The 25236-nt window shown below is 31.7% G+C and overlaps 1 protein-coding gene across 5 annotated transcripts in view; it reads right to left on the bottom strand.

Annotated features, from left to right (window-relative positions):
- CSMD3 (CUB and Sushi multiple domains 3) overlaps nucleotides 1-25236 on the bottom strand; it is a 1101621-nt gene that overhangs the window by 257294 nt on the left and 819091 nt on the right. For all 5 annotated transcript variants that reach the window (XM_076005068.1, XM_012781857.3, XM_076005066.1 and 2 more), the window contains 2 exons: nucleotides 22109-22235; nucleotides 20295-20497 (listed from right to left, as the gene is read on the bottom strand). In XM_076005068.1, coding sequence (XP_075861183.1) covers nucleotides 20295-20497; nucleotides 22109-22235 — 330 coding nt within the window. The remainder of the gene's footprint in view (nucleotides 1-20294; nucleotides 20498-22108; nucleotides 22236-25236) is intronic.

The following is a 25236-nucleotide window of genomic DNA, read 5'->3' as shown; positions in this document are numbered from 1 at the left end:
GATGAAGTGGCATTCCTGAACAGTGGCCAGGGACTTTACATGTATAATTCCCTTAATTTGCATAACCACCTTATGAGTCAAACGCCATTATTATCCTTATTTTAGAGGTAAGGAAACTAAAGTTTAAACAAGTAACTTGTTCTAACTTTTATGACTACTGAATGTAGATAGAACCAAGGTTTGAACTACAGTCTGTCTGATTTCAGAGACTAAACCCTTAAATAATATATTAAACTGCCCTCTTCTACCTTTAATTATCCAAGAGACTCACTTTCTCCCCTTCTTAGTTAAATAAAATAAAATAATGAACTCCATTAAGAAATGATTAACCCTTTGCACTCAGATGTTGAGTGTGATTCGACATGGTTAGCAAAAATTATAGAGATTAAAATTACTCTTTGAATGTATCAATAATTTGAAATAAAAAAAAATCCAAACAAATAAGTTTGTATGAAAAGAAACTCTAGTTTTTTATTCTACTGCCGTGCTTTGTAAAATCTGGGGTATTTAAAAAATTAAATCCCGAGTAGAATAAAGGAATCGAGAAAAAAGCAAGTGAGTGCAAAGGGTTAAAAGGTAGAGATTATATCCATAAATAAAAACCTAAGACTGATATAAATCCAAATCCACCTTAAAAAATATTCATTGTACCTTCATGAGAGTTATTTTTGAGTGGGTTTTGTTAATGGAGCCCATATTGGAAAATATGAAGGGAAGTGGGGTAGGGACTTAATTTCCATTAAATTAAGCTATCAACGTTTCTTAGCAGAGTACAAAGCACAGCATCACGCATCATAGGGTCTGGGCAATTACAGCCTTTCAGTATAGACAGAGATCTTTTGTAAAATGTTTACTATGTATGATAAACTCAGCCATTAAGTTTTTTTTATTTGGTCTGGAATGGTTTCCTCCTGAACTAAAACTGACCTGTAGGTTGGTTTTATAATACATAAATGGAGAGTGATGATTTACTTGCACGATTTACATTTAGGATGTTTTTATTAGAAAGAAGTGATATAAATGTGAAAAGTGCTATAGGTTTCAAATTGAATAACGAGAATAACACAAAAGATTATGAAAACACAGTTTTTTGAGGCTTTCCATGTGCTGGACTCTATTCACAAGAAGCTTTAAGTTTAAGATGAACATTCTCAAAGATAAAATTGTATGTGTAACAATATTAGAAACACATAATGAAATGAAAGCAGTCAGTATAATCATGTTTTACCTCAGTGTGTTTTTGCTCAATTGTCAGATTTACGGGGCTTAAAAATTCAAAGTGGGACCAACTAGCTAAGATGAGAAGGCTTTGATATGACAGCTAATATGTGATATGTAGGAAATATACATTTGCCTTTGGGCCTAGTTGACTTGAAGGAAAAGAGGTGTTAAATCCTTATTGTTCCTTTTTGTCTCAATTAATAAACAAATTTGGTGTACAATTTTAAATCACAAGAAAGAATGATGGGGTTTAATTGAAGACCAAAGAAGTTTTTTTCCTCTTGGAATTATTCAAGTTCATAAAGCAATTAGTTAAATACCCATAAGAACAATTACTTGGTGGGAATGCTATTGTCTTATTTTCTTACTTATTCAAAGTTTGGTCTCAGTACTGGTTACACTCTTTGTGGGTAGACACAATATAATAATTTTAGCATCAATAATTGTTTTCTGTATTAGATAGAAACTATAACCATTGAAGACAATAAATAACCATTTAAGGTTCTGAAACTATTAGAATTCTAGAGGAAAACATTGGAAATACTCTTCTAGACATTGGCCTAGGCAAAGAATTTATGAAGAAGACCCCAAAGGCAATCACAGCAGCAACAAAAATAAATAAATGGGACCTGATCAAATTAAAAAGCTTCTGCACAGGTAAAGAAATGTCAAGAGAGCAAACAGACAACCCACAGAATGGGAGAAAATTCTCACAAGCTACACGTCCGATAAAGGGCTGATAACTAGAATCTATTTAGAATTCAGGAGAATCAGCAAGAAAAAAAATCAAACAACCCTATCAAAAAATGGGCAAATGACATGAACAGAAACTTCTCAAAAGAAGACAGGAAAATGGCCAACAAACATATGAAAAAATACTCAACATCTCTAATCATCAGGGAAATGCAATTCAAAACCACAATGAGATATCACTTAACTCCAGTGAGAATGGCCTTGATCAAAAAGTCCCCAAACAATAAATGTTGGCATGGATGCGGAGAGATAGGAACACTCCTACACTGCTGGTGGGACTGCAAACTAGTTCAACCTCTGTGGAAAGCAATATGGAGATACTTTAAAGCGATACAAGTAGATCTACCATTTGATCCAGCCATTCTACTACTGGGCATCTACCCAAAAGATCGAAAGTCATTTTATGAAAAAGACACCTGAACTCAAATGTTTATAGCAGCACAATGTACAATTGCAAAGTTGTGGAAACAACACAAATGCCCATCAATTCATGAGTGGATTAATAAAATGTAGTATATGTATACCATGGAGTACTATTCAGCTATAAGAAACAATGGTGATATAGCACCTCTTGTATTTTCCTGGATAGAGCTGGAATCCATTCTACTAAGTAGTGTATATCAAGAATGCAAAAACAAGCACCACATGTACTCACCAGCAAATTGGTATTAACAGACTAACACCTCAGTGGACATATAGGAATAATGTTTATTGGGTGTTGGGCAGGTAGGACGGGGTAGGAGGGAATGAGTATATACAAACACAATGAGTGAGATGTGCAGCGTTTGGGGGATGGTCATGCTTGAGGCTCTGACTTAGGGGGGAGGGGGGCATGGGCAATATATGTAACCTTAACATTTGTACTCCCATAATAGGCTAAAATAAACAAAAATAAATAACCATTTAAGGACCTATGCTATATCTCCTTGGGAATTAGGACTTAGACAATCTCACATAATTAACATTATCAAAAAAATTATATAATGTTAGAATAACTTGAAGTATTGATCACACTTTCAAAAAAATTAATAATTTTTATTTCATAGCTATTTTTCACTTTTTTGGAGCATACATTTCTCATAATACATAATCGTTATTTACATTTTCTTTTTGTTGTTAAATAAAATCTTAAGTGGAAATTTGATCCTTTATATCCTCTCCTATTCTGGAATATTTTAATAGAAAGAGGGCTTTTTGGATAATTAAGTATTTTGATTTATTAACTATTTTAAACATATAAAAATAAAAATGTATATAACAGAAAAGAGAATCTGACCACCACTGAATTAACACGGATAATTTCTATTCATTTTGTAAATTTCTTTAGTTCAAATTGTTTCCAGTGATAAAATGAACATCTGTATTTTTGTTCTGTTAGGTTTTAAGTCTGCCATTTATGTTTTCTTTTCTCTAACATAAACATGTAAAACAAGCAAAAATTCCAAGAAAGATAGAGTCTTAACAAATTTGTTATCTAACCTGTAATGATTTCATAAAGGGAACATTCTGAAAAGTGAAAAATAGGCTTATATGCTATAATATCCAAATATAATTTGGATTTGATTAACAAAATCCTATAAAACTGATAATAAAAGATGAATTCCATTCCTTGTTTTCTTTACTTCAAAAGGATTGGCCATTTAAATTTTGTTTAGTCTAGAATGGGAATTATAAAGTAGCTAGTCTGTTACACAACTGTGCAGATTGTGCTTCTTACATTAGCTGATTATCCAGTAGAAATGATAGTAGTCATAGAGAAAGAGTATATAAATGAAAATGTATATGAATGATTAATATTGCTAATATGTAATACTCACTGAGCACTTTCTACTTTTAAAACACTGTGCTATGAAGTGAATCTCACTTGATTCACAGGAAGTCTGGGTACTATTATTAGTCATATTTTTCCAATAAGAAAACTGAGCCTTAAAAAGGCTGAGAAACTTTCCCAACATCGGACAGTTACTTAGGGGCAGTTAAAGTACAAATGCAGGTGTGAGACTATATCTAGGGGACATATCTTAAATAAAAGTGATACAGCTTTGTAATAAAATGTGCTCAAAGTGTTGATATGATTATTAAATGGAAGTTTCTAAAACACATTATTAATTTATAAGTGTCATTTTAAAATCAGACAAGCAACTCTCTGCCAAACTATTATTTTAATTGTAGTAGTCCAAAAACTATACATTTATGACACTTTAAATATATTAATTTCTTAAAAATATTTTCACAGGTATCGACATTACAGTTTTATCTATACTGTTGCATTATTAGTATATAATGTGTCAAATTGAATAAAGTCTATGTATCTAAAAAAGAGAAACAGTTATTCAACATGAAAGCAATTAATTTAAAATAGAGACCAGTAAAATAATAATAATAATGATTACTTTCTTTATTGAGAGCATATAGTGTGCAAAGCACTTGACTAAAGGCTAAGTTTATACTCTTAAGCTAAAACACAGAATGCTTACAAAATATTTTCATCCCCATTTTTAAATGGGTAACATGAGCCTCAGAGATGTTAAGTGCATGTTCTTAGCAGAGTTAGGTTTTGAACTCAAACAGCGGGGCTCTTAACCACTACAGTGTGTTGTCTCAGCACAAGCCTGTCCCATTACCAGAAATAACACAAAACCATAGCCTATTAGTGGGACTTTGCTGCTTTGTTGTTTATTGATGAAAGAATTGACCAAAAAAAATAAATATATATATATACACACACACACACACACACACACACACACACACATACACACACACACACACCCAGTTTGAAATGGAAAGACAAGAAATATTGAACCATTTGTATCCCTTTATTACATACAAAAAATTTCTTGCTACATATATTTTTACTATAAAGGGAAGCAAAAAAGAAAGACTCAATGTGATATTTGTAGTTATTAAAATAATGGAATAAAATTTATCCATCTATATCTATGTTTAGACATATATATGCCATGTACGTGTCAAATTATATTTTTAAAGTAATTATAATACCAAAAACATTCCCATTCCAACTGGTTTTTCATTCTATCTCTTTTCTTCTCAACCTCTCTTTTGTTTGATTTCCTCTCTTTTAATTCTCTGAAAGAGTAGAAGCAGTAAGATAGGAGCATCCTCTTCTTAACACTATCAGATCTATTAACACACTGATGTTTGTACCCATATTCTCTGCTTCCCCATCTGCTGCAATGGAGAAAGTATTCTTGGTAAAGCCAACTCTATTAATAGTTTTTGTGTTACTGGTATTAAACCCTCTCAACTTTTCAAGGACTTATTCCTAAACATTTCTCATCTCTTCTGAATCACTAGCACATTGGATCATTCTCAATAACATGTACAGTAATGGTCTGAATCATTCTCAATAGCATGCAAATGTAGCTTATATCTTCCACCTTAAATACACAAACAAAATCTCGTTATGTCCCCATCTTCTTCCAACTTCTTTTCCCATTTCCCTGCTTTCTTTAATAGGAAACCTATTAAACATCCCTCCTGGGAGGTCTCTATGCACCTGTCTCCAGTTTCATCATCAGCCTTTCATCTATTTCCCTAAACTTCTCTTTTTAAATCCTTGCTGCCACATTCAATGGTAACTTTTATGCTATTTTTCAGAAACTCTTAAGCAACATTTGTCACAGCTGACTATTCCTTCCTTCTTCAAGCACTTTCTTTTCTTAGCCTCCAATTCATCAGCCTGTTCTGGTTTTCTTTCTGACTTATTCGATGTTCTTTTTTTGTACTGTTTGCTTTCCTACCTTGTTAACTTGATGACTGAGGTTTAGTATGCCTCAGGAATTAGTCCTAAATGCTCTCCTCCCTTCTTTCCATAATTTCTCACGGGGCAACTTCATCCAATTCCATGATTTTAAATACTGTTTTTAGCTTGATGTCTCTCAAATTTATATATCCAGCCTCGACTTCTCTCCTGACACGGAGACAATTCTATTTGAGTGCCTATTAACCTTCCCTACTTGGATATTTAATAGGTTCCAAAATTTACCATGTCAAAAATATTTTCAAGATTATAAAACCTTTTAATTTTCAGATTTGGAAAATAAAAATGTAAAAAAATTAAAATTTCACCTATGTAAATTTTTCCTATATGATTGATATCATTGTAAATTTACTTCTAATTTATTATAATAACCAGATGAAAATAATTTTGTTAGAAATAAATCCACAGTAGAAGACAAAATTATTGACATAAGAAATAGAGTGAATATTTGCAAAAATATAAAATCCTCTAAATTTTACTCTATGTTTTATGCCAGTGATTTTACCTTGTATAATAGCATTTATTTATAACAAAATGAGTTTTCCTATCTGGTTGTTATAATAAATTAGAAATAAATTTGCTATGAAAAAGTTTTACTTTCAAAGTGGAATTGTTTTTATTCAACTAAAAACAAATTACTGGTATCCAAGGCAGTTTTTTCTTTATAATTCTCATTACCCAGAATGTGAAAAAAAATAGACATGCAAAAGTAAATATGATTTTATAACTACTTACTATACACAGGAGACATCATTTTTTAACATATGTTGTTTTGTGCTAATTATATATAAGGACATATCTTTGCATTCTTTATAAAAGAATTTATGCTCTTTTTTGGAAAGCATACATATTACTTAGAAATAATTGTTTATAATACCATCAATTTTCTTTTCTTTTTTTTTTTTTTTTTTGAGACAGAGTCTCGCTTTGTTGCCCAGGCTAAAGTGAGTGCCATGGCATAAGCCTAGCTCACAGCAACCTCAATCTCCTGGGCTCAAGCGATCTTACTGCCTCAGCCTCCCGAGTAGCTGGGACTACAGGCATGCGCCACCATGCCCGACTGATTTTTTCTATATATATTAATTGGTCAATTAATTTCTTTATAGTAGAGACAGGGTCTCGCTCTTGCTCAGGCTGGTTTCAAACTCCTGACCTTGAGCAATCCACTTGCCTGGGCCTTCTGGAGTGCTAGGATTACAGGTGTGAGCCACCATGCCCGGCCCAATACCATCAATTTTCATCAGTGATCTAAATAAATACACTGAAAAAGTTTTTGAAGTCATTGTTAACATGTGACCTTATCAAATCCAGTTTTGCTATACCCTAAGATGAAATAAATTGTCCTTCAATGTAAGAATTTGAAGAGAACCTTCCACAATAATTAAAAATAGTTAAATAAGTATTTATAAAATGAATGTATGAATGAATGAATGAACAAAGCTATAATTAGTCATTTCAGTGTATGCTGAAAATTTATTTATAATATGGTATTTTTTTGAAATTTGGAGACATTTATGCCAAGTATGCAACTACCAACATTTATATTACATTTTAATTTGCTTTAATCTATTCTTGATAACCTGAGGATGCTTTCAGGACAAAAACAGAACTACTACAAAATATGACTAAAGTCTCATCATTGTTACAATTTGTATGTACTATAAATATACTTCTGACTCATTTTGTTTGTTTCCATCTAATTTAGAGTATAATTTCTTTGGAAATATGCACTTAATACAGATTTCATAATCCTAACTAGTGTATGGATAGTTTTCAATTAAAATATGGATTATTACTTAAAAGCAGAGATAATCTGAATTATCATTGTGGTGACTTGGGCAAATCAACATTCTAGTTTTCTTATTGCATTGCTTAATAAAACAGAATATATACAATAAAATCACTCATCACTTCTCATATGTCCTTTCTGTTCAGAAAGTTGACTGTTTTGGTATAAACTTGTTTATCTCAAGATCTTTAAAAGACAGAAAAACCTTGGGTTTCATACAGTTGAAAAAATAATGCTATAAGAAGTGGGAAACATACACTCTTAGACTTAGTTTACTGTATTCAAAAAGAGAGATTGATCAGGTTGTATTGGTTCCCTGAATTTTAGCTGCCTCATTTGTAAAGCTGGCATAGGAACATTTTACTCTACTTATTTAGGATCAGACAAAATATTAAAGTTCTATTCTAACAATTATATGTATTATTCTGTGAAAATATCAATTCTGAAATGAATAAAAAACAGTAGATTTTAATACTCGCTGTGTAGTTTGTCTAACGAATAGTTTTAACATTTTTTGCAATGTGTCAAGAGACTTCTGCAAGGTCATAGTCCAAATTTGGTATTCACAAGATCTTATGTTCCTCTCTTCCAGTTTTATTGCTTTATATTTCTGTATTGACTAAAAAATGAGACTATATTCTCTATTGCACTATCTATAAGGAAATCAAGTTGGGTAATGGGAATATTTAACCTGGAAGAAAACTCCCATCCAGAGTCAAATCAATCAGAAAATATTTGAAATGCAGATGGTAACCTAGAGGTGGATTTCACCCTGGAGAATTTTGCCCTTGATTGAGCCCTTGCTTTGTACATGATCCATCAATTTTATAAAGAATGTTCAACATCATTATTAGGCCTACACTCTGCCAACTTCTCAGAGAAACGTGGCTATCTTTAGAATTTCATTATGTTACTAAGGATACATCTAATGATATGGCAAGTCAGGTTAAAGTTGATGGCAGCATGACAGAGACATCCCCATCAACCCAAGAGGGAAACAAGGCTGCTTAATGCCTGGTATGGAAAAGAAACCTCAAAGCCAGTGTTGTTATATACTTCCAAGTATGTAGAATTCTCTTTTAAAAATATATACACATTTATTTATTTGACCAAATAATTGTTGAGGCAGGTATTAATTCTGATGTTTGAAATGTATTTTAAAAAGAAAAAATAACTCCCTTGATTCATATGATCCAATATGCAGACAAAAGTGGGGAGACGATGATATGATTTTTGTGGAATCAAAAGGCATGTTAAGCTGAAGATTGTGAAAGGGATCTACATGGGAAACTGATTGTATGTCCAGAGATAATAGAAAATTATACAAGACTTGAATTTGAAATATAATTCTACTATTTGGGAATGGTCAGAATTAATGACCAAAAGAGAAAAATCACATATAATGGTTTCACATTACTTCTGACTGACAATATATAGCACTAGTGTGTTTTTAGTTTTATATCATTAGATTTGCCCACTCAATCAAATTCACTTAACATTTACTGAGTACCAAGTAGCATGTACAGTGCCAAGCTGTGGGGATAACAAATGTCAATATGATAATATTCTTTATCCTTCAAAGGAGCACAGTGTAAGCAGGACAGCAGATGTGTATACAGCTTTAAAATATATCAGGGTGTCCCCAAAATTGCCATACTTAGGGAAAATGGGAAAGTATAACTAAATGTACCTTTATTTATAAAATATTAATTACAAAATTTTTCCTTTATATGGAGACTTTTGGGACACACTGTATATTAAAATCTGGTGAGTTAGGAGTGCAAAAGGTTTATTGGAAAAAATTTAAAGAAAAGAAGAAAAAAAATCTGGTGCCTTTGTTATTCAAACCAAAAAATTTTTAAGCATGAATAAAGAAACTAAACATAACTAAAATTTTGTAATTTAAAATATGTATTGAGTAACAAAATTTATGTCATATTGATAAACTTCTCAAAATAGTTATCTATACAAAAACTATATTAAAAATAAAATAATTTCTAAAAAATTAAAATGGTATATCTATACACAAAGAAATATCTTTATATGAATAATCTGAATATTAAAATAACCTATTAAAAGTAATCATTTTGGTACATATGCATATTCTTTAATTGTTTTCTTGGCCATATTTAAAGCCTCTTTTCACTATTTTTCCTAAAATGTCTTTTTTTCAGTATAGTCTTATTTTTATTGGTATTGTTAAAGGTATTCTTTATAAATTTTAAATTTGGTATGTTCAATTGATAGACATCACTTTGATTTCATGAAATGGATATAAAAAATAAAACATGTATTGGAATTTAAATACTTGGGGCAATTGATGTTACTAATTCTCTATTTGAGGCACTTTATATTATTGATATAAAATTAGATTCATTCAACTATTTATGAAGTTCATTTGCTAAAGGGGCTGGCATGTTAATACTTTTCATACAGGCAAAAGATAATTTAGAAAGTAAAGTGATGAAATGAAGTAAAGTGAAGTAAAGGTTAGTAGAGTTTTCATTTGACCTAAGTTAAAAGTCATGCTTTTTAAACATTTTTCTGTCTTCAGTTTTCACATCATCAATAATAACACTTTGGTCCCATGTATGCTAACATGCACTATATGCAAGTTGCAATTTCTTCGCTGATTTTATTTTAATAAAGATGCTGCTTTTTAAAAAATAATTCTTCTATAGGCATTATGAGCAATTTGTACATATTCCTTAATATAAGTACTAATACTCTAAAAACCATATAGTTATTCCAAACATCTATCCCAATGACTTACCATCTTAAAATGTGTAGGCAATTTGTTCATAAAACAAAAATATCAAGTAACAATGACTAACAATATTCATATAGTGTTAGGTTTAAAATCCCAACTTATCAGGATTTAATATCATACACAGTAAATTCTAACTCAAAACATCCCATCTTTCATAGCATGTTAACAAGTTATTAGGAAACACTAGCTTATTACTACCAAAGATTTCATGATGCCAGTGATAAGCTGAATACCAGAAAGCACTTATATTTAGGAAATAATTCCACGAAAAAGAACATGACAAGTGACAAGTGACATCAGCAACATCACAAAGTAGGAAGCCCTGGGCATTCCACACAAAAAACATACAAATTTAGCAGCAATTCATGTTGTTATGAGAAATTCAGAAACTAACTAAAATGCTCCTGCATCCTGAGTGAATATGAAACCAAATAGATCAAGCGGTAGGGTGATTCAAAACACCCTCTCACCAGAATCTCTACCACTGGCACAGTCTCATATAATCAAAAAGAAACTCTCCCCGCCCCAGATCCCAGCTTCTCCCAGGGGAGGGAGTTAGTTTGCATCCAGACCCCAGCTTTTCTAAGAGGACTCCTGAGAGGTCTGCCTTCTGTCTTGCCAGTTTTGGAACTCTGATGGGACCAGCATAGTCTAACTGACTGGGAGAAAACAGAGATAAAAGCTTGGGCTGATTGATGCCATAGGTCCTGCTTGCTGCTTAGCATAAACTAAAAGGGCAAAAAAATCCCAGCTCTCAACTTCCCTCTGAGGAGGAAACAAGTTGATATAAGCCTCAACTTCTCTGAGACTTCCCAAAGAACTGGCAACTGTCTTGCCAGTCTTAGAGCTCTAACAGGTCTGCCATACTTAGGGGAGCATGAAGATATTGCCACAGCTTCCTTCTATTGGCTCAGCACAAAGCAATTATACAGGAAGCACAATTGAATGTTTCTTCTTGATGAGGGAAAAGGTTGACATAGACCCCCAAATCTTTGGCCAAGTTGGTTGTTGGGGATCTTCTGAAAGGTATTGTGCTTTCTGAAAAAGGTATATGCTCTGTATAACATATATGCAACAGTACAGAGAAGGAAGGAAAATGAAGACTAAGGCAAAAATATTTTAAACTGAGGAATAAGATAAATCTTCAGAAAGTAGCCTTAATGAAATTGAAATGAAGTTATAAGGGTTACCTGACAGAGAATTCAAATAACTGTTATAAGGATGTTCACTGAGGTTAAGAAAGTCATGTATGAACAAAACAAGAATTTCAACAAAGAGATAAATAATATAATAAAGTTCCAAACAGAAATCATGGAGCTAAGAATATAATAACTGAACTGAAAAATACATTTAAGGAACATTTCATCCAACTGTTACAGAATATATATATTTCCTATCAACACATGGAACATTATCCAGGATAGACCATATGTTAGGCCACAAAACAAGTCTCATAAAATTTAAAATATCTGAAATCACATAAAATATTTTTTTCTGATCACAACAGAATAAAACTAGAAATCAAAAATAAAAGAAACTTTGGAAACTACACAAATACATGGAAATTAAATGACATGCTCCTGAAACACCAATGGGTCAATGAAGAAATTAAAAGGGAAATTAAAAAATTTCTTGAGACAAATGAAAATGGAAATACAACATACCAAAATTAAGAGTGAAGTTATAGCAATTAACACCTACATCAAAAAAGTATAAAAATTTCTAATAAACAATCTAATGATGCACCTGAAAGAACTAGAACAACAAGAACAAACCAAACCCGAAATTAGTAGAAGGAAAGAAATGATAAAGATCACAACAGAAAAAAAATGAAATCGATACTAAGAAAAGATACAAAGATCAACAAAATAAAAACTTGATTTAGTGAAAAGATGAAATAAATTGACACACCTTTAGCTAGACTAAAATAAGAGCATGAAGACTCAAAATCACAGCCAAAAAAGTAGATATTATAAGTGATAACCCAGAAATATGTCATTTATTATTAGAGACTATTATGAACTATGTGCAAATTGGAAAACCTAGAAGAAATGGATAAATTCCTGAACACATACAACCTACAAAAATTGAACTATGAAGAAATATAAAACTTAAACAGCCAATAATAAATAATGAGATAGAAGCAGTAATAAAGCTTCTCATCAGAGAAAAGCCCAGAGCCTGATGAATTCACTACTAAATTCTACTAAACATTTAAAGAATTCTACTCAAAACACTGAAGCGGAGGGAATATTTCCAATGTCATTCTGAGGCCAGCTTTACCCTGATACCAAAACCAGAAAAGGACACAGCAAAACAAAACCAAACAAAACAAAAACTATAGGCCAATATGCCTAATGAGCATAGATGCAAAGATTCTCAACAAAATGCTAGCAAATCTGCACAAAAAAATGACTATAATCAACAAGTTAGGGTATACTTTAAAATAATTTAAGAGAGTGGAATTGGAATGTTCCTAACACAAAGAAATGATAAACACCTGAGGTGGTGGATATCCCAATTACCCTGATTTGATTAATTCACATTGTATGCCTATATCAAAATATCAAATATCACCAGCGTGAGCAAGAGCGAGACCCCGATTCTACTATCAATAGAAAGAAATTAATTGGCCACCTAATATATATAGAAAAAATTAGCCGGGTATGGTGGCGCATGCCTGTAGTCCCAGCTACTAGGGAGGCTGGGGCAGAAGGATCTCTTGAGCCCAGGAGTTTGAGGTTGCTGTGAGCTAGGCTGACGCAATGGCACTCACTGTAGCCTGGTCAACAAAGTGAGACTCCGTCTCAAAAAAAGAAAAAAAAAAAAGAAAAGAAAATTCAGTAAAATTACAAGATACAAAATGTGTTTCTATATGCTAACCTTGAACTATATGAAAAGGATATTTGGAAAACAATCCCACTATGATAGCATAAGAAATAAAATATTTAGGAATAATTTAGCTAAGGAGATAAAAGACATACTGAAAACTACAAAACAGTGATGAAAAAAACTGAAGATACCAAAAAGTAGAACAACAACCCCAATTCACAGATTGTAAAAATGTCTGTATTACCCAAAGTGATCTACAGATTTTATGTAATCCCTATCAAAACACCAATGGCATTTTTTTACAGAAATGGAAAAAAAATTCTATGATTTATGTGATACCACAGATAACCTGAATAGTCAAATCAATGTTGCAAAAGAAAGAAAAAATAGCTGGAGTCATCATACTTCCTGATTTCAAATATATATAACAAAGATACTCTAATCACAACTATATGGGACTGGCATAAAGAGAGGACATTTAGAACAATGGAACAGAATAGAAAGAATAGAAATAAATCCAAGTAGACACAGTCAACTAATTTTCCAAAAGGATGCCAGAAAGACATATTGAGGAAAGGATATACTCTTTAGCAAACAGTGTTTAGAAAACTGGATATTCACATGTAAAATAAGGAAATTGGACATTTATCTTACACCATACACAAAAATCAATTCGAAATGGATTAAAAACTGAAATACAAGACCTGAAATTGTAAAATTCCTAGGAAAAAAATTCATGACATTGGTCTTGGCAATGATTTCATGAATCTGACACCAAAACCATAGGCAACAACAAGAAAACAAGTGGGAATACATCCAATTTCAAAGCTTTTATACAGTAAAAAAAAACAATCAACAAAATGAAATGGCAACCCATGGAATGGGAGAAAGTATTTTTGAACCATATATCTGATAATGGGTTGATATCCAATATATAGACAGAACCCCTACAGCTCTATAGCAAATGACTAATAACTTGATTTAAAAAATGGCTTAAGGACTTGAATAAACATTTCTTCAATGAAGGCATACAAATGACCAACAGGTATAAAATAATGGTTTATGTCACCAGTCATCAAGGAAATGCAAATTAAAACCACAGTAAAGTATTGCTTCCACTTGTCAGAGTGGTTATTAGCAAAACAACAAAAGACAACAAATGTTGGTGAGAATGTGGAGAAATTGAAACCTTTGCGCACAGTTTGTGGGAAAGCAAAATGATGCAGCCACTATGGAAAACAGTGGAAAGGCTATTAAAAAAATGAACAATACAACTACAAGATGATCCAGTAATCCCCACTTCTGTGTATTTAACCAAAAGTATTGAAGTGAGGATCTAAAAGAAATATTAGCATTCCCATGTTCATTGCACCATTATTCACAATAACCAAGGTGAGAAAAGAACTTAATTGTCCATAAATAGATAAAAAATGGTATATATACATAATACAAAAAAAGGACTCTGTAATATGAGACAACATGGGTCTCACCTTGAGGACATTATGCTAAATAAAATAAGCCAGTCACAGAAAGACAAATGCTGCATGATTCTACTTGTATGAGGTATCTAAGATAATGGTTTTTGTCAGAGTCTGAGGGGAGGAGAAATGGGAATTACTAATCAACTGACATAATGTTTCAGTTAAACAAGATAAATAAGCTTTAGAACTGCTATACAACATTGTATCTGTAGTCAAGAATAATGTACTATAAAAGTTCATTAAAAAGGTAGATCTCACATTAACTTGTCTTATGATAATGAAATAAAATTGAAATAACAAGAATAAAGGTGTTAAAAATAGGTACTTTAAAATAATTACCACATTTAATACACTAGGTACTTTAAAATCATGATGATGTATCTAATGCACTATCATGGCTTCAAATCGTCATTTGTTTCATATTTTAGCATAAAACTGCCTTTTTCACTACCTATAAGATGTTAACATGATACACAAGCCAATAATGTCTCATTTAATTCAATATTCCACTAATTTCTGGTTGCGTAGAAAAATAAACAATCAGCACATGATTTCTCCGCTAAAGAAAGTTTAGCACTTATCTAAATATGTTTTATTGAAATGGGATCATGTATCAATCATTGCTTTTTAAAAAATGTGTTTCTCTCCCCTTCACCACTACCTCATAGTCAACAATAAGTTATTGCATACTTTAAAATTACTAAAATTACTAAATTACTAAAACAGTGGAATTGGAACATTCCAATTCGTAACACAAAGAAATGATAAATGTTTCAAGTGACAGATACCCCAATTACCCTGATTTGATGATTACAAATGGTATGTCTGTATGAAAACATTGCATGTGCCCTATAAATACATATAACTATTATGTACTTGTATTAATTAAAACTAATACATTTTTTAAAATGTGTTTCTCAATATACTTTGATTCACAAATAGCAATTTAAAGAATTAATCTAGGTCTTTGTCTGTTATCTTTTTGAGCTTAGTTTCAATTTTTGTATGGATGAGTTTATCAGCATCCTTGCTGTTTTCTGCTTAGGCACTTCCTACAGCCTCCTTCAAATGAACTAAACTTCCTTTTGGATATCTTGGTGGACATCAGCTATCTTAAGAAATGAATATTCAGTACATTCTTTTTCATTAAACATGCACTATTTAAAATCTCATTGCTGCCATAAAGGTTTATTGCAAAATAATATAAAATTATTTTATGATAAAATAATCAACTTCAAATTTATACTATAAAATAAATAGCATATATGCTCATGGCAAGAGTATTCAGAATATAGCTCAACCCCTCAGCCTCTATTTCTGCACTTACTTCAAGAACACATATTTTTCATATTTTCCACTAATCCTGCCAATTCATGGCCTGGCAGCTTCATGTATCCTTCAAACCATAACAAAGACTGTAGCATAATTGACTGTTATACAAAATAGCTGTCAGGGCAACAGCATTAAATATTTCTCCCACCTCCATCCATGATCAGAATGGGTTAGATGTTCATAGCTTAGAATATTTGATTTTATCTGTGTATGCACCATGCCATCTTTGAAAGTGAAGTGTGAATTACCTGGCATCTGGAGAAGGTTGAGAAATAGATATGAATTATCAGTATTTGTCTTTCAAATTTAACTGTGTTATAATTACTCTGAGCACTATAGGCATATGTCACAGTCTACCAGATAAGATCAAACACAAAATAGAGACCTAACAAATAAGCTGTGGCTTTTTAAAATAGAACTATTAACAATGATACTTCATTAAAAATGGAACATACAGGCTAAATGCCAAACCAGTTAGGATACCAGGACAATAGGCATAAACAAGGACTGTCCCGAGCAAACTGGGACATATGCCAGTTCTCATATTAGTATAACATGCACTTAGTGCCAGGCTGGTGCAAAAGTGGAGGTGAGTAATTTTGCCTGGAAGTTCATCATTTCTAGAAGTATCATTTGACCTGGGCCTGGGAAAATGACTAAGAATTTATAGATTTTAAATGTGGGCATAAGTGTTCCAGGAATATAGAAGAGAGTACAAAAAAGAAACTGAAGTGCAAAAGGATATTGTCCTTTCTGGACAAATGTAATTGGACAGCTGGGTGTATATAAATGAATAGTGAGGAATGAAGCTGGCAGATAGGTTGGGGACAAATTGTGGAGGCTTTGAATATAACACCAAAGTTTTGAGTTTAGATCTGTGTGGCCATTAAAATTTTAAACAGAGAAGTAATGTCTGATTTATATTTCAGAAAGATCAGTCATGTAGAAATGTGGATAAAAGTTTGGCTAGAAGGATAATGAAGTGAGTGGCTAGTTGACTGTTACAGCAGTGCAGGGAGCAATAATAAGGATGATAACAAAGCCAAGGGCACCATGCAGTCCTTTAAAGCTGGGGGACATCAACCTCTCATGTCTAAGGGATCCATTTCCTTGAGAATTTTCAACAATATAAAGTGTAGGTCTGAGTATTTTGTATTACCCATCAGGGGCAGATTCTTAACAGAGAGGTCAAAGAGTGAAGAGCATAGAAAATGCTCTGTCAAAATCAACTGTTCTGTGGACAAATGACAGCATGATACCTAATGATGTCCTCCCTGTGAAACTAAAGTGGAATGAGACAGGCAGATTACACATTTAAGCAGGGGATATAGAAGCTGACTGCTGAGAAGCAAGGACAGCATATAGGACAGCATGAAGTGGCGATGCCAGACTTAAGTAGCTCTGATTAAGCAAAAGTGTCTTGCAGACTATAACCAAGAGGCAAAACAACAGACTCTACAAAGAATGAAGAGATCATGAAATAAGTCATGAGGGTGCTGATAGTAGCTTGATGATGATTATAAAGTTGGTATGTGACCTACATTTCAGTTAAATTCACTTTGTACCAAGTTCAGTGAAATACATTTCATCTGTTGCATTCATTTGTGAAAACTGTTATGCTACAATTGCCTGACTCATTCTTTTTTATTGGCTTTTTTGAGTTGAGCAACAACTATTTATTTGCTCAAAAGAGGAATGGGAATTGTGGTGGGGGAGAGAGAGAAGGTGGCCCAAATAAAAGTCAGACAATTAAAATGACAATACTTCCTGATTGTCTAGGACTGTCCTGGTTTTTGCCTACAGCTGAGCTTAATTTTTTATTAATAATAGTGCCCGCTTTTACTCTCAAAAATATCTTAGGTTTGGACAGTAAATTATATGATTACCCTAAACAAAATCTTTGTTCTATATAGACATTTCAAGTACTCACGATATATTTGGGGGACCAAAGATCACATAATTAAAACCCCTAAGAACAATGAACTGCTACACCATTTATTCTGATCTTTATGTGGAAAAAATATATAGGTAGTAAAAGGAGTATGGGCTGGGATAGTCAGAAAACGCTTTACTAAAGGAAATTCTTGGCACTGAGTCTGGAAGAATGAGGAGAATTTAAGCATGAGGGAGCAGACAAAACATTTAGGGTGAAAAAAGTTGGTGATAGAAAGCAGAAGTGTGTGTGTGTGTGTGTGTGTGTGTGTGTGTGTGTGTCTATGAAACTAAGATTTGCCTGAGTGAAAGGGAAGATGCATTCGAGAATTAATTGGAGATAATTATGCTTAATGTCTGGTTCTTAATTGACTCTCTTACACTGAATGAGTAAGTGAGTGAATGAATGAATGAGTAGGATGAAATTGATTTATCCAGGTAGAAGGAATATAGGTAAGATACTGAAATGGCAAACTCTGCAAGCCAAATTTGACCCACAGTATTGGCTTATTGTCCTATAGTCCATTTACTTTCTCTTTAATACCACTTATTTACTTAGAAAATTAGATGACTTTGTATAAAATTCCTTATTTCAAGTACCTCTTTAAAATTTACCTGTCTTTCTACAGGGCAAAATGGCTAGAGCTGGAAGGGGCAACTGTTCCTTTCAGACATGCATTTGCTCCAGCTTTCCTTCATTCCTTCCCACTGCTTCACTCATATATATCACCCACATTTTGAGAGTGTGACCCTTGATGTGGTGCTTGAGATCATAATCAGAAAGCCAAGATGATTAAGATATAGAACTTCATTGCAACTAATAAAATATGAGTGGAAGCTTTCCATTTCCTCTAGCATTGTAACACATGCATCTAAAATAATGATAGCATAATAATAATAACTGCTAAGCATTTACTATGTACTAAGCATGATATTAATCTCCTTTTAGACACGTGAGTTTTAGTTACAGCTCCAGATGTCTGCTAGTAGTATGACCTTGAACAAAGTAATGGACTTTCTGAATCTCAGTGTATTTATTTGGAAGTCATTATTAGGAGTCATTTATGTTCACCAATTATATGATCATTTTCTTTTTTCATTCCTTTTTTAACTTTAAAGATATATTTAAAGTCCAAATTTACAAATATTGAGTCTTCAACTTACTTTTCTCTTTTGTATGAACTTGGTTTATATAATACACAACACTTCAGTTGTGATAGTTAAGTATGTCAAACAACTGTGTTCCATGATGAAAAAGTCTGCCAAGTCAATTGTTTAAGTGTATTGACAGATTTGTTTGCCTAAAAAAGTTTTTTTTAATCATTTTAAAAGTTCTTCATGTTTTCTTTCATTATTTTTATTATTTTTAAAACATTTCAATTTTACATTTATTCATGTAAAATAATAGTTTACTAGGCACCAACTGTATATTCAATACTAAATACTGTGCACATCTGATTGTGTTACATCTAATAACCTCTTTATGAGATAAGTATTATTATTCCTATGCCAATTAGAAAACTCTGTCCTGGGTCATGAAGTAAGGTGCCCAAAGTCAGCAGTTAGTAAGTAAGGAGCCAGGACTTTAATTCAGGCACATTTGAATAGTACTGATTTTTACTCTTTTCATAGGTGATCTTGGAAATCTTGATAAGTTTCTGTTAATAGAACTTTTAAGACTATATAGATAGAGGATCCATTAGATAATTTTCTCCAAAAAATGTGCATTGGCAATAAAAGTAAAGATAGCATTTAAAACTTTTAAGTTTTTAGTCATTTTATCCAACCACTGTACTAAAATCCCCTTTACAGAACAACATATAATTAGCCACTTAGCAGTGCCATAAAAAGAAGAAAGGAGAAAAAAACAAGGACGCTGGTAATTACTTACAATGAATGGTCATTCATTGTTATAGGAAATTTTTAATTTTAAAATAGTCTGAAATATTTTGTAAAGATATCTGTGAATATAAAATTAAGATCTTTAAAAACAAAAATAAAATTAATAAAAATGTAGGGTTATATTTTTGTAATGGGAACTATTCATTTCCTTATCTATAAAAACTTTGCATTTTAAAACATACAGTTTTATGGTATGTCCAGATTATAAGCTTTTGTGATGTAATTATTTTATTAGCTGAATTATTTTAACACATCTTTATTAAGAATAATTGGTTTGATAATTGGAAACAAGGCCCCTGTAATTAATATTCAAAATTAATTGTATTTCTTTTTTCCAAGTGTATTTTACCTTAACTGCAGAAGAATAGGGAGACCAGAAATAAGAATATTTAAAATTATTAAATAAAATTAAAAGTTTGGATAGTAAAATTAATAGTACTATTTAAATGTTAGCCTTTCCATTTTGTATTTAAGAAATTAAAAAAAAAAAAAACTCACTTGAAAACTGAATTGCAAATCCAGATTTGCTAATATAAAAATCCGTGTCAAACTGGATGGTTACTATGTTGAGGGTGCTATGGATTCCTTCAGGAATAAGAGATCCACTAATTTCCTTTAAGAGCATTTCATTTTCTGGTGGACCATCCCAAACTCGGAGTATATCATGTGATGCTTCCGTATCAAAAGCAAGAAACTGCAGGCTGTGAAAGAATCATATATCGCTTATTATTTTAAACAATGATTCAATTTTAAATAAAAAATAGAACAAATATAAATTGTGGCTTTCACTATTCATTTTTTTGCTATGAGATTAAAAAAAGGAACTCTGTATACAGCATACAGAATGTCAATGATTTCTTCTTGAGCCGCATAATTTATTTCTTTAGAATAGGATTAAATACACTATTACATCACCTTTTCAAATTACAGAAACTTCAAGTATATATTCTTTTCAGTGTTCATGAATTTTAACTGTGGCAACAGCAAGTGACATTTATAGAGGATCTTCTGCATGCCAGGCACTGTGCAAAATGCATTACATATACTTTCTTTGTTTCATTGTTATAATGACCCAACGATGCAGGAATAGTTTTTACCTCAATTTTACAAATTCAGCAAATGACGTTTAGATATATAATAATCATCCAAAGGGTGGAAGAGTCATAAATTGAACTCAATTTATGTGACTCCTACTGTACCTACTTTTACCATTCTTTGATGTTAAATCCATTCTTCTTTATGTTTAATCTAGGCAAAATTATCAACTGGTACTTTTTATGCCCAGTGCATAAATTGGAAATTGGAAATCGGATTATGCCAACATATTCAACTCTGTATACAGTGTTTATGTTTGCTACGTGAATTATCAGAGCTTTAAAATTGGGTTGCAATTTAATATCAAATATGATTCTTTAATTTTTAAAAAATACCAGAATCTTGTAAAATTTAATATTTTTAAGTTCAATAATTCTAATATTTAAAAAAACAATGCATGATTTAAACTAAAGAAAAAAATAAGCTGGAGATGGATTTAGCGCAGCCTATTTTGACTTCTGCACATTGTCTTGCAAAAGTGATGTACCAGCTCATACTGCATCCATCAATGCATAAGAGTACACCACCTAGAAGACTGAAATCCGATTTATATAAAATAGCAATTCTTAAATTTTAAGTTATTGTTTGTGAGTGATAACACACAAACTAGCTTATACGTCAAAGAGGATCCCAGACAAAGCTATAATAGTAAAACTTGGACTGAGAGCATGTGACAGATCTTAGAAACAAGATTGATATTGATTTAGGAAATGATCATTTTGTATTCAGGTAAGGGGCAACAATGTGAAAAACTGTGAGTCACCTAACTAAACTCTGCAGTAAAGGAGAATCTAACACAATTAGAGGGGCAGAGAGCAGATGCTTCAGAAATGTGCTTAAGGTGAAGTAAGACAGAAAATGATATTTAATAGTCCCATTCTATTATTTTTTCTTGTGCATTTCTGATAGATTCAGCATCTTGAATCATCAAGAATTGAAGGAACAATGTTCACAAGAAACAGGAAAAATTCTCAATCTCTGTGCCCTCCTATAACTATAAAAAGCTTCCTTCTAAGGGATTATAGAGGTTACTGCTGCCCACAAATCAATAAATCCTGCTAATAAATAACTTTTTTTTTCATATTTTAAGCACATAAAACCCAAATTTTCCCTTGCCAACATTAAAACTAAGGAAAAATCTTGATATTGATTTCATATAGGGGCTGATCAGGTAATTCAGGTTTTCTAGTAATTTTGAAAACATGAAATCCATTTACCTGACAATGTTTCCTGGATCTACCTCAATCATCCACATGCAACGCAGATTGTTGTCATAGGGAAAAGGATAACCAGGAGATAAGATTCTTCCTGATGATTCTCCTTTAAAACGACCTCCACATTCAGCTAATAAAAAGTGATAAAAATATAAGTCAAAATTTAATGTCAATCTTTCAAAACAACTTACAACTTTTCTAAGAGTATATCTTTTTCACATCAAGGAGAAAAAGATTGATATTATTCTCCTTGAAAGTATACACTTATATAAACATTTTTGGATTAAGTATTTATTGAAAGAAGCATATATTATATGACTATAGTAGAGTCTCAAGTTAGATCACATAAAAGATAATAAAAAAAAAAACCTAATTAGGGAATTAAAAAAGGACACACTCAAAACATCTGAGATAGGCTTCCAAACATTTTAAGATATGTTGTTAAATAATGATAATTTTAAAAGGAAAACAGATGGCAAGTTGTTCACTGCTAGGGAATCGCAGGCTGAATAATTCATCATCTAGCTACCCGACCTCTGAGGAAAACTAATCTTTACTGCAGTCCCTCAGGCCTTCTAAATTTCATTGTCCTTTTATTCCCCTTTAAATCATTCTACTCTTTCCCTTTTAATCTCCCAAAAGTCAAAGTGACATTTTTTATTAGAGTTCTTACTTCAGTTAAATCTAGTTTGTTTTTGATTTAATGTGGTCTCTAATTTTTATAAAATTTATTGAATTAAAAATGTAAGTATTGTCATACAATATAATTAAAATTTTATTTGGGGGAATTCCCTCTCCATTTCAATAATATTTAGTACTGTTGGGATGTCTAGAGTCTTCCGTAAGCAGACAATCTAGAAAGAACTCTCTGTACTGGAGAAGAGAGAAACTAAGTAGTTTGATTAGTATTATTGCTGCGTCTCTAAACCCTAGAAACAAGGAAAACATGTCTAATGCATTGTACATTTGAGTCTTTTGTGACAATTCTCGTTATCAGGCAAGGCAATGGATAGAATTTATAGGCTGCAAATATGTAAATTTGTTTCAAAGATTTTAGATATTACATTGTACCACACTGTGATGATTAGTTTTATGTGTCAATATGGTTAAGTGATGGTATCCCATATGTTGATCAAATAGCAACCTAAGTGTGATTTAAATAAAGAATATTAACTTTAAGTAAAGAAGATTACCCTAAAAATGTGAGTAGGACTCCGCTAATCAGGTGGAAGACCTTACGAGCAAAATCTAATTCTAGGAAAAAAAGAAATTCTTCCTCAAAACTACAGCATTAACTCCTGCTTCAGTTTCTAATCTGTTGACCTGACATACGAATTTTGGACTTACCAGCCCCCACAATTGCATGAACCAATTCCTTTAAATAAATAAATATCTTTAGGTAGATATAGAAGTGGATAGAGATAGATAGAGATATTTTATTGTTTCTATTTCCCTGGAGAACCTTGACTGATACACCCATAGAGGACTAAGGGTGTATTATTTTGTATAACAACCTTAATTTCATCTAATATATAATAAAAACCTAGAAGTTTAGAAGTAATAAAAATATTAGTATTTAAGATGTCACCATCACTTATTATGATTTTGCATTTTTTTAACAAATATCTTGTTGGACAACCTACAACTATATAACTATATTAATTCATTTTCCATCATTTATAATTTATCACTATTATTGGCATACATATATTTTGAGAACAGAGTTCATACTTTATTGTTCCAGATTAATTTTTAGTTAATTGGAGTTTTATGTACTATATTGCATCTTGAATTTAAATGTAGCTCCTTTCCCCCTATATTTCTTTGCTGTAAATATTACTTAGTATTTTGACCTCAAATAAGCCAGTGCTATATGCTGTGATATTGGAGCTCATATTCTGATAGAAGACGTATGTTTGCAGGATGAAAATGAGATATTGTGTTTAAAGATGGGATATAGGTTAAATCCTTCCATCTATGGTGTTTCAAAAATTAATTTTCGTTTGATCACTATATAAGCTTCAGAAACATAATTAACTAGAAATAATCTAAATTATTGAGAAAAGCTTTCTTATTTGACAGAAGCAAATATAGCCATATACATATACAAAGCTAATGAGCACAGAAAATTATAATCTTAGGCCAGGTGGTAAACCTATTACTTGTTGCCAGTAGAGAATACCATCTAAAATAGAATTTCATCTTCTGTTATCATGGAAATTATCAGCATTACTCACCATGTGTCCAACTGTTTACAGCTGTTAAATTTAATCATCCATCATTAAAAAAATAATTTGCCCTTCCCATGAAATCTTGTGTAGTATCAAGTCACTAAGTTTTGATTTGGGATATTTATAAAAATAAAATACATTGATTTATTGCAAACATAATTAAAATCTTCTTCTGATCACAGACTAAATGTTTCTTCCATTTGTATAAAATCTTTTCAGAAAATAGAGAATGTCTTCAGCTGGGTTCAGCACACATAGAAAATATATGCTTTTAATGTATTTGTTTTTTATTTTAATCTTAAAGCCAGTGTGTCAAGTCAATATTTACAAGTTTATAGCTTTGTGCAATTATAGCCCTTAATGCTTTTCTGAACATATTTCATGATCACATCAAAGAATACAACATCAGAGAAAATTAATCAGTGGTGCATTTTTCTCACAATCAATGCCAATGGGCTGATTGTTGATCGTATTCCAGAATCTGAAGCCTTTGGCAATATAGTTTGATTATTATTTTAGGTATTACCCTTATGATCTATCCAAAATTCAGATGCCATCTGAAAAGAAAGAACTATGATTGCATTTGGTTAGATAAAAACCTGTTTGTTTTCTGCATGAATCAATATTGTAATAAACCAACAGAGGTCTCATGGCACCCCAAACACTGTGTAATTAGTTGCAATGCCTATAATGATTAAAATTTCATTTTTTTCTATTTGTATTCTAGCAAGTTTTGTGATGATGCCTATGTAGACCATATAAAATAATAACAATGATAGAAATTTTCCACATGTCTCAAAATGTTTAGGTCTCTAAACTTACCAAATTGTAAATATTATTTTTTATATATCAGTTATACCTCAATAATGTTGTTTAAAAAAAGGTTCAAGCCAATATTAT

This window comes from Microcebus murinus, chromosome 7, assembly GCF_040939455.1.
Source record: "Microcebus murinus isolate Inina chromosome 7, M.murinus_Inina_mat1.0, whole genome shotgun sequence".
Taxonomy (NCBI): Eukaryota; Metazoa; Chordata; class Mammalia; order Primates; family Cheirogaleidae; genus Microcebus; species Microcebus murinus.
The sequence above is the reverse complement of the archived record's forward strand: the minus strand, read 5'-3'. Positions and strand labels throughout refer to the sequence as shown.